The sequence below is a fragment of the Chaetodon auriga genome, chromosome 8 (genome assembly GCF_051107435.1).
Source record: "Chaetodon auriga isolate fChaAug3 chromosome 8, fChaAug3.hap1, whole genome shotgun sequence".
NCBI classification, from domain to species: Eukaryota; Metazoa; Chordata; class Actinopteri; order Chaetodontiformes; family Chaetodontidae; genus Chaetodon; species Chaetodon auriga.
Genome location: NC_135081.1, coordinates 25,310,612 through 25,325,174, shown reverse-complemented (window position 1 = coordinate 25,325,174; position 14,563 = coordinate 25,310,612). Strand labels below are relative to the sequence as shown.

At 43.9% G+C, this 14,563-nt stretch overlaps 3 protein-coding genes across 5 annotated transcripts; 2 read left to right on the top strand and 1 right to left on the bottom strand.

Annotated features, from left to right (window-relative positions):
* Positions 1–1,295: 1,295 nt before the first annotated feature.
* cxcr3.2 (chemokine (C-X-C motif) receptor 3, tandem duplicate 2) lies at positions 1,296–4,308 on the top strand. Its single transcript, XM_076737467.1, has 3 exons — positions 1,296–1,335; positions 2,052–2,126; positions 2,527–4,308. Exons 2-3 carry the CDS (start codon positions 2,091–2,093, stop codon positions 3,625–3,627), a joined length of 1,137 nt encoding a protein of 378 aa, XP_076593582.1. The 5' UTR covers positions 1,296–1,335; positions 2,052–2,090; the 3' UTR covers positions 3,628–4,308.
* Positions 4,309–5,965: 1,657 nt separating this feature from the next.
* Positions 5,966–8,912, top strand: LOC143324115 (C-X-C chemokine receptor type 3-like). Of its 3 annotated transcripts, none has more exons than XM_076736332.1 (3): positions 5,966–6,449; positions 7,038–7,388; positions 7,664–8,912. In XM_076736332.1, the coding sequence occupies exons 2-3, from the start codon at positions 7,038–7,040 to the stop codon at positions 8,465–8,467; spliced, it is 1,155 nt and encodes a 384-aa protein (XP_076592447.1). In that variant the 5' UTR covers positions 5,966–6,449; the 3' UTR covers positions 8,468–8,912. The 3 variants fall into 3 exon arrangements, with proteins under 3 accessions (XP_076592447.1, XP_076592446.1, XP_076592445.1); XM_076736331.1 differs by having other exon boundaries at positions 7,035–7,388; XM_076736330.1 differs by lacking the exon at positions 5,966–6,449 and having other exon boundaries at positions 6,949–7,388.
* A 1,970-nt stretch (positions 8,913–10,882) lies between these two features.
* On the bottom strand, positions 10,883–13,728 carry cxcr3.1 (chemokine (C-X-C motif) receptor 3, tandem duplicate 1). The gene is made up of 3 exons (XM_076737334.1): positions 13,587–13,728; positions 12,148–12,540; positions 10,883–12,047 (listed from the first exon to the last, which is right to left on the bottom strand). The coding sequence occupies exons 2-3, from the start codon at positions 12,532–12,534 to the stop codon at positions 11,310–11,312; spliced, it is 1,125 nt and encodes a 374-aa protein (XP_076593449.1). The 5' UTR covers positions 12,535–12,540; positions 13,587–13,728; the 3' UTR covers positions 10,883–11,309.
* Between the last annotated feature and the right edge of the window lie 835 nt (positions 13,729–14,563).

The following is a 14,563-nucleotide window of genomic DNA, read 5'->3' as shown; positions in this document are numbered from 1 at the left end:
TTTACAGATGCAGGAGCTTCATATAGATCTGATCACTGATTAATTAGCCAGGTTGGTATATCAGCTGATATCAGCATAATTGATATAGGTGCATACGTTGGCTGAAAAATAACAAGCCATTACAGTTCAGCAAGGCCAAAGTAGGTTTGAGCTGCTTTAGAAATAATGTTACCACTACATAATTTGTCCACTAGAGAGCACTTACCAGCAGTGACGACTGTAAAAAGTCCCACTTGAGGAAATGAGGAAGAAAATCTAAGGGATCCAAACCAAGATTATTTGATTATGTGATTTTAAGAAATCCAGTATCAGTCAGACTACAGCTTCTTTATATACATACATTGTTTGGAGCAAAGGCAAAAGAAAAAACAGCTTGCAGGGCGGGGGTTCATTTGCCCCCAGGTCACGTCAGAGAGCCAGAGAGGCGTTTGACTGCCCCAGATTTTAAAAATGATGCATGGCAGTGTGCTATTATGGCACCAGACACGCTTTTTTCCCCATTAAACAGGCACTGTGGAGAAGTCAGAAGAGCTAATCCAGACAAACAGTATGTGTAGCTAACTTTAACAATATGCTTCTGTGGGATGTATTTCACTGTTCAGCAGTCAGCTATGACAGAGGGAAGCAAAACATGGGTGATGTTGCACAACAAAGGAAGTTTCCAGAAGACCCTCAGTCGAGACACAAGTAACCGCAACAGCGGTCAGTTCCTCACACATTTAATGCTAAATTGTTTTTTTGAAAAGAAATCATATAGTAATACCGAAAGGGGATTTTGCACATCACATTCTGTCCATCCTGTCTCTCTCTGTCTGTCTGGGGAAGTAGCAAAAAAAAAAAAGGTTTTTGTGACTCATCACTGCACTTTATCCCTTAACCAGCGTTTAAAAGTGCTCCTGTGCTGAGTCTTCATGTGTTTGTTAAAACTGCTAAGCAACACCTTAAACACCTCCACACTTTAGAGGTGAAAAAAATGATTTGTAATCTTGGCAGAGTATCAGCTTCAGTGGAAGGCTTTCTGCTTTACTGTGATAAAGCATCCGGTGTCAGTCTGCATTCATGAGACTATTTTATCAGTTTCATGGTGCTTTCACAGACCATGAGAGACATTTAAATGCACATAATTTGACTGCATAGTGCATTCTTGCAGATGCCATTTGCATGCCATCGTTTCTGTTTGCCTCCTAAGAATTTCTAATTTCTAACCACCAAGAACAAATGACTTCATTTCCTGTTATCTTCTTTTGAAGTGCATCCAGTCATATATAGAATTCAGTCTGCCTGGTACGTAAGCCCCTTGTTTCGCACTCTGCCACCTTGACCAGATCTCAGAGGGTAAGTAAATCTTGTCCTCCTCTTGATTTACAGTGAAAGCTTTGCAAAGGAGCGAGAGTTTAAAAAAGAAAAATCATTTTCTATTTTTTTACATTCTGATATTTGTTAAGTTTGCGACCATCAAAGAACGCCACTGCAAGTCTTCACCAAGTTACTACGACATAGTCCGGGTGTTATGCTTCATGTCTCAAAACAAGAACGTAAAGAGTAACGTAGTGTTATGGATGGAATTCTTGCCAACTGAGCACTTTCCCTTCCCCATTTGTGGAGGACTGTTTTCTAAAACCCGTTTCTCCTTCTTGAAATTTAGATTCCAACAAATTTTGTTCCCTTGTGATGTCATGACATGTAAAACATTTTATGCACTGAATCAAAAATTACTTGGACCCGCGGCAGATGTGAGTGCACGATCCAGACGAAAGAAAATAGAATATTTTTCCGTATTGAGGGCTCCAGTCATGCACTGTCTGTCTGATGGGCCTTTTTATCTGCCTGTGGCCATGTTTTTAAAACGTTTGTCACAATTTCCCTGACACTCATCTGTTCCCACTGTAGGTCTGTTTGCATCGGTCAGAAATGAGCCAGGGTTTAGTTCCTGAAATCATGACTTCTTCTTTCTGATCCTCCCTCATGTGCAGGACTGTGGCACAGATGTGGCTGTGAAAAAGGATGTTTAGCTGATGTGTTTTATGAGTGTGCTCTCTTGACTGTTGGAGGCTTTCAGGTGTTCTGCTGCCTCCTTGTTTGCAACAAATATGGATCAAGTGACGCCAACCATAGAAGATTACTGGGTAAGTGGATATTCTTACAATCCTAACTGAGACTTCTGTGTCTGTTTGCACTTTATTTTCTACAACACAAGCAAGTTTAACCGATTATCGAGAACCACCAAGAGATATTATCAGATGAGCTACTCAGCTGGTATACAGTATCTGGCACGTACATCAATTATCTTTAAAGTGATTTTTTGATCAAATGAAATACTGAAACAGATTATATTTAACGTTCTGGGATTCTTATGACGTTTATGTCAAAAACTGCCCTCAGTAAGGCTCTAGTAGATTTAAAAGGGAAGAGAAAATGATTGGTTTCCACATTATTAAGTCTCTGAAATGCTGTGAATTACACTTTTATTGAATAACCCCTCTGGTTCAAGAGTTTGACAGAACTCCTTTCCCCTCTTGTCTGCAGATCTTTGACGACTATGACAATTACACCACGTCCCCTGAGCTAAGCAGGAGTGGTGCAGTCCCATGCTTGCAGGAGGACATCTACAGTTTTGCACAGATGTACTCCCCTGCTGTCTACAGTCTGGTGTTCCTCCTGGCTGTCGTGGGCAACGTGCTGGTGCTGTGCGTGATCCGGCGTTACCGAAACTCTCAGAGCGGAGGTGCCTGTGCCTTCTCTCTCACGGACACCTTCCTCCTTCACCTGGCCATTTCTGACCTGCTGCTGGCCTTCACCCTGCCTTTGTTCGCAGTGCAGTGGGCTCACCAGTGGGTGTTCGGCTTGGCTGTTTGCAAGATCTCTGGGGCCCTCTTCTCCCTGAACCGCTACAGTGGCATCCTTTTCCTGGCCTGCATCAGCTTTGACCGATACCTGGCCATCGTTCACGCTGTCAGCTCCGGCTGGAAGCGCAACACCTGCCATGCTCAGATTGCGTGTGCCGTGATCTGGGTGATCTGCTTGGGCCTGAGTGGAGTGGATATGACCTTCAAACAGGTAGTGGAAGTGAACACTGTAGGCCATCATAAGGCGCTCCTGTGCCAGGTGTGGTTCACTAAGAACTCCACACAGTGGCAGGTGGGGCAGCAGCTGGTCAGTGTGATTCTGGGTTTTGGGCTCCCCCTGCTGATCATGCTCTACTGCTACATCCGCATCTTCAAGTCTCTCTGCAATGCCAGTCGCCGCCAAAAGCGCAAGTCTCTCCGCCTCATCATCTCTTTAGTGTCTGTGTTTGTCATCTGCTGGGCACCATACAACTGCTTCCAGCTGGCAGACAGTCTGGACAGGCTGGACGTGGTGACAGGAGGTTGCCAGTTCGGCCGCGTGGTGGACATTGGGACTCTGATCACCGAAAGCGTGGGTCTGTCGCACTGCGCCCTGAACCCTCTGCTGTACGGCTTCGTCGGGGTGAAGTTCAGGAGGGAACTGGTCAGGATGTGTAAGGGGCTGCTGGGACAGAGAGGCTTGCTGGGGATGGAGAGACTGAGGGTGAGGAGGATTCGAAGAACCACCGGCTCCTTCAGCTCTGCAGAAAGCGAGAACACCTCCTACTCTGTCATGGTGTGAGAGTGTTTAGGGAGACAGGGATGGAGAGGGAGGTGTGTGTGTGTGTGTGTGTGTGTGTGTGTGTGTGTGTGTGTGTGTGAAAAGGGTTGGTGGTGAGAGAAAAGTAGAATGAACTGAAGGAAAAGTTCACTTTAATTAAGACTTCATAAACGTTCTCAGCAGGAAGGTTTCCTGCCTGTCACGTACGTCCTTCATTGGTGCTTTGCCGTTTAATTGTTGGTACAGTGCAGCTTTAACATTTTTTTTTTCCTGTGGTGCAGTTATTACGTGAGATTGATGCTTAGAGTAAAACAGAAGTCCACATTCCACATGCTGATGCTATGCGGAATCCGTTTGGTAAAAATTGTGAAAAATCTTGTGAAACGTGGGTTTCTTCATACTCACAGAAAAGCTTGTTCAGCACTTACGCGAGGTCGTCTGTGGCGTCATATTTCACACCCTTACATTCAGATTTTTCTCATCAGGTTCTACACTCATCTTGCAGGGAAAAGTAAGCGTTGTAAAACAGTGAAAATGGTTGTATATGTTGAAAAGTTGTCGAATTTCTCATTTTCTCTTTCTTTTTGCATCATCTGTGCACAGCTGTTCTCTCAGCTGCGTGCTTCAAAAATGAAACCGTGCTGTAAAAAGAGGAAATTACTGCAATGACTCATTTTCAATTTCATAAAACTCATCTTATTTGTTCTGTACAAACATTTTTATGATAAATATTTTGAAATAAAAATATAGTCTCATGTTCATATATTCATCAACATCTCAGACTCTCTCTCTCTCTCTGCAAATTTACTGTTTTCATCCAGCGCAGCGTGCAGCTGCACCGACAGCTCTCATGGTCAAATACCAGTGACTGGAAATTTGTGGAGTTTAATCTGAGTTTATCGTTCAAATTGAAAGAAATTCAAAATCAAAGTGAGGACTGGAATGTTTTTTTTTTTTTTTTTTTTTTTTTTTTTTTTTTTTTTTTTTAAAGTAATATTAGTGATACTGCAATGTAAAAAGCACTAAATTACAAGTATTTATACTGTAGTACAAGTTCTTTTTTTTTTTTTTTTTTTAGAATGGCCAGTTAAATATTGTTACATTACTACAGTCGGTGTTTCATCATTTCTGGTGCCTTGATGCGTCAGCAGCTTTTACATCAAGTTTGAATTAAATTCTACTGTTTATATAAGGTTGTGTTGTTTATCACAATACATCATTATTTAATAAGATGATGATGTGTTTAACTAGTAAATCTTGCCGTCAAAGAACGGAGCTCAAAAGTAGAACAGAACAAGCAGAAGTGGAAAAACAGCTTCCCTTCTTTTACTCAAGTAAAATAAAATAAGAAGTGCCAGTGCAACACTCTGAAAATACTGCATCACAACTCAACGTCCTGCATTCAAAATCCTGCTACTCATTCTGCAGTGCAGTGCCCCCTGATAGACTGCCAATACTGAAGCATCCACGGGTGTAACTGCTTTATGTAGAAAGTTAGTTTAGTCCGGTGGTTCCCAACCTAGGGCTCTGACCCCTCCAAAGGGCCACGGGCTAAACCTGAGGAGCTGTGAGAAGATTAATGGAAAGAAGAAAAAGTCCTGTTGCACAAATTTGTACTGAGTTTTGAACTTTTCTTCTGTCTTCTTGTGTGCGTAAAATATTGTAGAAATGTTGCCCCCAAAAACAGTTATTTTAATGAATCCATCTTAGAAGTTTAGAGGGGAAATGTCTCCTTGGTGGAAACTGCTAATTACTCGTTGACATCTGGAACATGTGGTCCCAAATACAGGCTGATGTTTTGCTAAGAGGAACCACTAGTTTAATCTTTATCCATGCAATGGATTCTAAAAGCTTAATATTTATACGTATACTGTAGTACGAAATGTAGTGACATAACAAACAGACCTCTTACGTATTTTATTCATTTTAATTATATTTATTTAATTACTTTAATTATTGTCCTGCAGGTTGGAACAGCGTGTCGTCATGCCTGTTGCTCAGTTTGGAAACACAAATACAACAGCGCCATCTAGTGGAAAGCGGCTTCGCTTTGTTTGACTCTGCTTTGTGTCCCGCGTCAAGTCAGGAAAGTGGAAAGTGGGTACGCGGAAGTTGGACAATGCGGCCTTCAAAATAAAGCAACTTTTTCCCGTAATAACAGCTGAGGTCAAACCGAGTCTGCCCTTTTTATCACATCCTGCACCTCTTACTGAAAAACAAAGCGCAATGTCTCTTTTCAACCTCTTTCTCTTGGCTTTGTGTTCGTTGGCGCTGCGGTGAATTTCATTACTTCTTTTATTTTGAAAAAGCGAGTTCATCCAGCGACGCGGTTTTTCGTGTGAGTTGGCATATTCAGCAGAGGTGGCGAAATGTGGAAGGGTGACATTTGATGAACCAAAACATTTCAGCAGGGAAGTAAATAAAGTGTATGTGAGTCCGTTCCGTACATGAAATGGGCTGTTCGACGGCGGCCTGTGGTAAAACTTCCAGCTGATGAAGCGCAGCTTTTCTCACCGTCGGTTCTCTCAGTTCGCCCTGTTACCCGCCGGGTGTGTTTTGGTGTTTTCACCCTGAGTCAGTCACAACACGCCACCTCCCTTCAAGTTGGAGTGTGGTGATACCTGAACACGGACGAAGTTTGCATGTGTTTTTGGGCTCGGCCGCTGCAGGAGATTGATCGCCTTCCTGCCAGAAATAAACAACGACGGGGGTTATTCGTCCGAGGCTGTTGACCCCGATGTGAGGGGCGGCGTGCAGGTCGCTGTCTCCTTTTTTAGTTTCATCCGTCCTCAGCGCGCAGAGACGTTCATCGTCCTCTAAGTTTGCAGCTGAAGCCCTTTGTGGTAAGTGAGAGAATATATGTGCAAACTATTGACTGTAATGATAAAACAGTAGACTTGATTCATAGTTTTATTCAAGCCTTTCTCTTTCTGTTTCTCTCTGAGTGTCTGTTCGGAAACGGATCGGTGCTGCGCATTTATCTGCGCACGCTTCGTTGAAATGCGTCTTATCTTCGCACCTACTGGCGCTTCTGGTTTCACGGTGTGTTAGCACATCTGTTCCACCGACACTAAAAAGTGACAAAACCTCACAGAAACTGCGTGAAACAGCTTCGTAGGGTCTGTGTGTATGTGTGTGCGTGTGCGCATGCACGACCAGGCGGAACCGTGCTTTCCGCTTCAGCCCGCTGCCCTGTTGCTTCATGCACTGACATTGCACCATGTGAGCCATATGTGAGTTTGAGTATTTTTGTAAAGTCACAGCCGGGTTTGCCAAGGGGAGATTTTCAAGAATTCACCCTCACATGGCTGCCTGACGACACACACAGAAGGAGGAAAGTTTATAAGCTGGTGCTTTCTGACATCCAGCCTCTGAGGCACCGCAGCGCTGTTACCTTCACCCTGTGTTTAACCAGTGTCTCTCCGCAGCAGATGAACATGGATGTGGACCTCGATGGATTATTTCTCCACAACAGCACCTATGACTACGATGTGGACTATGAGTATAAAGAGGACTTTGAGTCAAGGGGCAGTCAAGCGGTGTTGATCCCGCTCCTGTACTCAGTGGAGTTTGTTGTCGGTCTGCTGGGGAATGGACTCCTCCTGGCCGTCCTGGTACAGAAGAGGCGATTCTGGAGCGTGTCAGACACCTTTATCGTCCACCTGAGCGTTGCCGACATCCTGCTGCTGGTGATGCTGCCCCTCTGGGCTGCGCAGGCCGCTCGGCCGTGTGGATGGTGCTTCAATGGTTTTCTCTGCAAGATCAGTGGAGCTGTTTTTAATGTAAGTACTGGGTGGTGCGTAGAACAGGAAGGGACCAGGCAGGGAGAAGGGGGTCTTTTCAGGGGGGATATGAGAGAGCTGTTCTTGGATGGATCGTGTGTTTGGCTCTCAGCCATTAGTGCCTGTTTAATCAAGACTCTTGAGCAAGTTCTCCACGGATCTCAGCATTTCTGGGAAAAGGCAAGAGGGGAGAAGTGAAAGTTAAGTCTTAGAGATGGCTGGAATTTCCTGTCTTATACTAGATCACAGCTTAAAATGTCCTTTTATTTTCTCAGATCAACTTCTACTGTGGGATCCTTCTGCTGGTTTGTGTCACTGTGGATCGCTACATGTCCATCGTCCACGCCACCCAGCTGTACTCCCACAAGAGGCCCCACTTAGCTCATATCAGCTGCCTGGTGGTCTGGCTCATCTCCCTGATCCTCGCCATCCCTGACTGGGTTTTCATGGTGGCCAAGAAGTATTCAGCACAGGAGAGAACACTATGTGTTCACAAATACTCTCAGTCAGGCACTGACTGGAAGCTGGTGTCACGCCTGCTCCACCACATGTTGGGCTTCCTGCTGCCTGCAGCCGCCCTGATCTTCTGCCTCTCCTGCATTCTGCGACGGCTGCTGGGCAGCTCTAAAGGCCTGCAGAAGCAGAGGTCCATCATGGTCCTCCTGCCCCTGGTAGGGGTCTTCTTCCTCTGCTGGATGCCCTACAACATCACACTCATCGTGGACACCGTCAGAAGCAGCCCTAAGGACGCTGATGACCCTGAAGGTTCCCTGAAAACAGCTCTGATGGCCACGTCTGCTCTGGGCTGCCTTCACGCCTGCCTCAGACCTCTGCTCTATCTTGGCCTGTGTGGAAACTTCAGAAAACAGATTCTGGCCACGCTGAAATGTACTGCAGTTGAAACTGAGAGCTCGCTGTGGGAGCTGGGCGTGGGCGAGGAAGTCCTGCCTGACCAGGGTCCTGAGGGGCAACAGTTGAAGCAGATGACAGATGTTGATCATCAGACAGCTCCCAGTGCTGATGAGTGGACAAACACGCCCTCCTCAGGAGTGACCTGCTCCACCCCGGAGGGAGTTTAGTGTGAAGTCATGTCATGGGTTCAGGGAGCAAATGACTGTGTTCTGTCTAATGGTGAGAAATAGATATTTCTAAAAGCATGACTCCCTCGTGTGAAGTTTTCACAGCCATGCCACTGATGTCACACGCTGTTGTACTTTTATTTTGTAATCCCTGTTGCACAACTTTAGCTCATCATGCTAAAAAAAAATATCATGAGCTTTTTTTTATTCAATTGTAGATATCTGTATTTTTATTGTGTAATATTATTATTATTATTATTATTATTATTATTACTGAAATCAAACTGATTTTTCTTGATTTTCTATGTAGAAATCCCTGTGAGTGTCCAGTTTGTAGCTGTTACAATCATCATAAAGCGAACGCCACAATGTTTGAAAGTGGGAGAAACAGAAGCTGTTGTCCTTGTCAGTGTTATATGATCTTCCATTAAACAGTCCGACACAGTTTACGATTTCATGGCTGATAACATATCGCAAACAGTCTCATTTAACAAGTTATCTTCGGGCAGTAAAACTGTGAATTCCATGATTGCACAGTGAGCGTGCGCGTGTTTTTGTTTCACCACGGTGACTTGAGGGAATTCCCCCTCAGCCAATCCCACAGCCTCGCTTCTTTCTGACCTCATTGTTACAACATGGATGTGTGGACTGAAGGAGACCGGATGACACAAACAGGTGGTGATGTCATCAGTCAGGTGACAGGGAGCGAGACAAGAGGAGGAGAGGAAAAAAAAACAAAAACTGTGGCCTTTTCATTGTGCATTTAAAGACTCGTCTGTGTGGTGAAGAGACGACAGTGGCGTGCTTTGTGAGAGCTGTTGACTGGAAAAAAAAAAAAAAAAAGTGTAGGTGGCAACTGGAGGGAAGAAGAGGAGATATAGTTTTTATGTTTAAGATCACAGCTCATGCCGTGCCAAGCTCTTACTCTGTGGTTTTACCTCCGAGCTGCTGTGCAGGTTATGGCCTGGCAGGAGCACCTGATTTCTGAGCTCAAGGCAAGAGCAAACACATCGAAATGTGTTTCCGCTTGAATGGTGTCGAAGTTCATCTGGTCTAATCTGAGAAAGGCCAGTTGACTCGAACAGCAGCAGCATGTCAAATTTATAGCGTCGCTGGTTATAAGTAGGTTTGAGTGTTGCGTCAAATTGAGCTGTTACTTCCTGCGTCAGAGCTTATGTGCTGACTAAAACAGAGAAAAGCTGATATGCGTACTGTTCTTTAGTGAGTAAAACACCTGCTATCAGCGCAAACACAAACTTTGTTTCTTTGTCTCAAGATAACAAGAATGGCCATCGATTCCCCCCTAAAAATCAAGGATAAAAAGATATTTTGCATCGCGACGGCATGATTCAAAACAAAACCGGCGCCTTTCGACCACACACCACACACAAAGCTCGACATGTTTGCCTGGGCACGGAGCCAAGGCCTTTGCTCGCTGTGAGAACCAGTAGAGCAGCTGCTTCTGGGGGAAACACTTTATCATGTAGATACGCGTGAAGGGATGATCTCTTTTCACACCAGCACCACCCTGTTAGCGTCGTGGTCAATCATCGGTCCACGTGGGAAAGCCTGCCGTGGGTCGCAGCATTTCTCTGCATGTTTGCTCGCCTCCTCTCTCTTTTCTGATGCAACCGCGTGTGTGAGGATGTGCGGCTGCGTTTTCATCATTTTGTTTCAATTTCCTGTCAAATAGATGGAAGATATTTCCACTGAAACCGCCACATGTGGGTTTGCAGTTCTTGTGTGAAATCACCTTATCACAGAGAACGTTTTAGAGTGCCATACACGTAGACATTAAGGTATTAATGTCTCAGAAGTGTAAGACAGAGAGAAGAGAGGAAATAGAAAGGGATGTTGCTCAATCGAACTTTACTTGAGGTTTGAATTGGGAGGTTTCATGCTACAAATTTATCTACCCTCTATCTCTCAACTTAGTGACAGAAATACAATGCAAACTGTGCTAAAGTCTGCTTAGCAGCCAATAAAGATTACATTCATTCAAAAGCCTGCAGTAAAGTGGCAGACTTTTTTGGACTATACAGGAAAACAAACTCATAATTAGAAAAGAAAAACGTGCAATACAAACAGGAGATAAACCCCCAGCATTGCGTCTTGGCTGCCTCCTTGCTTACAGTGGAAGCTGCATTGCACCATCATCAAAAATGTGCAGCTGGTGTGGAAGCAGTAAACAGAGCAAAGGCACTTAGAAACAGGCAATGATACCCCTCTACTCAGTGGAACAGCTTTTTGGACTGATGACAAACCAAACTCAGATAAAACGTCTATTTTTTAAAATTCTCTGTATTACCAGACATGTTGTTTTGCCTAAAAGCAGTAACATGTTCTGACGTTTAGTGTAAGAAATGTCCGTTTGGCCACGCTGCTGTACTGTAATGTTGAAAACACGCTGGTTTATGATTCAAAAAATACAATTTTATTCTGTATTTGAACATACAAAAAAATAACAATGAAATATGCAAAAGAATTGTGGTATAAAATATATATCATTTAAAAGTTTGCAAGTGAGACGGTAATAATACTGGTTATTAATGGTACAGTGACAGAACAGGAAAATGTTATATTTCTGCTAGACAAGAAAAATAAATCTGCTGCCTACAAGTACGGGTGCGTGACCTCAAGTGCCGGACAAACATTTTGTCCAGTGCTCAGGCTCATCTTGAGCTACTAATGCATAACAAACTTCAGGAAATTCAAAGACAGCATAGCCGGTTAGAGGTTATGTAACACAGCAAATGTACAGAAACATGTTGTCTGCTCATCTGTATGACTCATGTCATTAGAATTCAGTTTGTGAGCTTGTTCAGGTTTGTTTCTCTCTCTCTCAGACAGCAATGGAGTTGGAGGTGTCGGCAGACTCGGACCAGAAGGAGCTTCTCCGGCTGCTCATGCCAGATTGGAGCTGGGCACTCATCTTCAGCTTGCAGCCCAGAGACCTCAGGATGTCGAGGAGCTGACGCCGGAACTTCACACCCACGAAGGCATACAGGATGGGATTGAGGCTGCAGTGGAGGTAACCCACGGAGGAGGTGATTATCTTGGCTTTCTCCAGGAATGTTCTGACTCCACAGGTCTCCTGGTTGGTGTTGGAATGGAGTGTGTCCACGATGAGTGTGATGTTGTACGGCGTCCAGCAGATAAAGAAAACCACCACCACGGCCACGATGACCCGGAAAGCCTTCTGCTTTTGGAGGCCCTGGGAGCCACACCGCAGCCGCCGCAGGATGCAGGAGTAGCAGAAGATCAGGATAGCTGAAGGCAGCAGGAAGCCCACGGTGTGGTAGAGCATCCGTGAGGCCAGCCGCCAGACAGCAACTGCCTCATGGCCAAACTTAAGGTAGTTGCGAACACACTCTGTTCTGTTTCGTCTGCCGTCCTTCTCAGCTTTCAAAAAGATCCAGTCAGGGATAGAGAGGAGCAGGGAGAAGAGCCACACTGCCAAGCAGCTGAAATGAACGACCCAGGGATTCCTGCGGGAGTACATCTGGGTAGCGTGGACGATGGACAGGTAGCGGTCCAGGCTGATGCAGGCCAGGAGAAAGATCCCACAGTAGAAGTTGATCTGTGGGTACAAAGCAATCAGCCAAAGAGATTCGAAAATCTTTTTGCAACCAGCTCATCATGCACTTTGATGCAGACTTTAGCGCATCTGTCCCACTTACCGTAAAAGCAGCTCCAGTGACCATGCAGAGGGGGGTGCCGAAGGTCCATCCACTATCTTGAGCAGACTGCACAGCCCACAAGGGCAGTGTGAAGAGCAGCAGGATGTCTGCCACACCCAGGTGGAGGATGAAGGTGTCTGTCACACTCCAGGTCCTGCTCCGAACCAGAACTCCCAGCAGCATCCAGTTCCCAAGGATACCCACAACAAACGCCACAGAGTAGAGAACTGGGATGAACACCGCTTCAAACCTCACGCCCTCCTCCAGGTTGCACACATCACCCCCTTCACAACAATCGTCTTCAAAGGTCAGGTTGTCATAAGTGTAGTTTTCAAATAAGGCATTAAGCTCATCTGCAGACAATGTAAACGCGTCTCCGTCCATCATTGAACTCTGCACAAGAGAGAAAGAAAAGAAGAAATCTATACATTAATTGGATTGAACATTTGACCTGTGCAGTCTGTTGCAACCACATGGGGGTGCTGTGTAGCTTTCAACACCTCTATCTATCTATCAATCAATCTATCTTCTGTATATATGATTTTTAAAGCATGTTTCTCACAGTTCAATCAAATGTTCTGCTCAATACAGTAAAATAGCAAACTCCAGAATCAGACCACATAAGAGCAAGATATTAGTTCAAAGACAAACAAATGAAACAGGGAAAACAAAAGAGCATAGACCAACATCATAAGCATTTTGATGTAAAGGCAGAAGATGTTTTTTCGGTGTGTGAGGAAGTCCTGAGTGCTCTGTTTGCAGTGCACTGTCCATGAAGCAGAATACTAAGCGGGAATATTTTTCTAATAAATAAAAGGATCCTGAAGTCAAAATTCGAACTGCACACGTGCAAAAAGAAGCATGTCTAAAAAAGAAGAAGGAATATTAATTATATGCATTATATTAACTGGCGTCTGTAGTTTGTGTGAATGATCCTTTGGTCATGGCAAATGATTCAAAATCCAAATTGTTTTAACTTCCACGCAACGTTGGCTGTAGCTCCATCAGTGTCTCATCGCTTGAACTTCCACAAAAGGCCACGACGTTTTACTGAATGGCACTTTGATGTAGTGGCATGTTGTCAAGCTACAAACCACATCACAGTCTATCACACTCTGCTAACTAACTGTGAACTAAAGGTGTAAGAACAAATAGCAGAAAGGGGCGAACAAAGATACAAATGAAATATCAAATGTGCTCCATCAAAATTCAACGTATGTTCATCAGGAACTTGTTAATAATTTTAAAATGACACACACGCACGGAACAGGTGCACTGAGAGCAGCAAAAGCAGTTGGAGTGCATTATGCATGTGCCATTCACAGATTTGAATTAAAAATTATAATAAATAATAATAAATTCTATATGTACGTGAATGAAGATCTTCCTGGTAAAGAAATAATGTGTGCATCATGTAGAGAATAAGGCTCATCACTTACCAAACTGAAGCCCTCTGGCAGCACGGTCTCTACCTAGTGATCCACCTTTGCCAATAACGGCATCTGTAGAGCGAATGCAGGAAGCCCACAGACAAGACAGGGCGAGAAAACAGCCTCCCACCACGCATGAGGTGTGAAAACGTTCAGCACTGCACGAAGAGCACCGACGCATCTCATCTGGGAAAATTAGGGAAACTTCTTTTATTGTTGTATTAAAGAGTTTCTGTGATTTAAACCTCACATTTCTATTTTATTTTCTTTAAATATATACGTATGTGATAGTTGATTATTACAACATGAAAATGTGACTGATGACGTTTTTACACTGACAAAGACTTTTAAGACTTTATTTCACTTCAGTTATTGAATCACTGAACAAATCTAAGATCTTGTCTGCATCCAAAACCACAACAGACATTATCTTATTTATTAATTCCCCATGAAGCTGCATTTATTTTTATTTATTTTTATTTATTTATTTGATTTGATTTTTTGCTTTGACTGACTCAAACTTTTCATGCTGCCTTCTTGTCTTGTATTGCTAAAGGTGCTTTACATCAGGGTAAAGATATGAATATGCTGAAAGCGCTGGAAGACGTCACGGTGTGTGAGTATGCTGGTAACTGTTTCAAAGAAGCTGATGAATAACAGTTCTTTGAATTTACCCTGACTGAACATGGAAACACAGTTTCATCCAGTTTTGCATACTGTGTTTCAGAATCTGTTGGCGTTGAAAAGAAGTCCGGCGTGCTGAGTGCTGACTTTGTAGAATATGGTGTGTGCAAATATATTAAGATTAAACTGCATGTTCATTATCATTTCAGTGTCACTGGCAACCTCAAGAACAGTTGCATTTGTTCTGGACTTTGAACAACGGTGTGCAGGAAGTTTTACTTTCGCATGAGACATTTTGCACTATTTTCAGATCACTTTTGTTTTTCAGAAATGCTCTTCAACTTCCTTTATGAACCACATTA

What these genes read in the sequence shown, in the direction of transcription:
- cxcr3.2 (XM_076737467.1), top strand. Translation starts at nt 2,091, where the DNA reads ATGGATCAAGTGACGCCAACCATAGAAGATTACTGG. An exon ending in CAACCATAGAAGATTACTGG is followed by an intron (nt 2,127 to 2,526) that starts GTAAGTGGATAT and finishes TCTTGTCTGCAG; the next exon opens with ATCTTTGACGACTATGACAA.
- LOC143324115 (XM_076736332.1), top strand. Translation starts at nt 7,038, where the DNA reads ATGAACATGGATGTGGACCTCGATGGATTATTTCTCCACAACAGCACC. An exon ending in TCAGTGGAGCTGTTTTTAAT is followed by an intron (nt 7,389 to 7,663) that starts GTAAGTACTGGG and finishes TTATTTTCTCAG; the next exon opens with ATCAACTTCTACTGTGGGAT.
- cxcr3.1 (XM_076737334.1), bottom strand. Translation starts at nt 12,534, where the DNA reads ATGATGGACGGAGACGCGTTTACATTGTCTGCAGATGAGCTTAATGCC. An exon ending in TCACTGGAGCTGCTTTTACG is followed by an intron (nt 12,048 to 12,147) that starts GTAAGTGGGACA and finishes TTGTACCCACAG; the next exon opens with ATCAACTTCTACTGTGGGAT.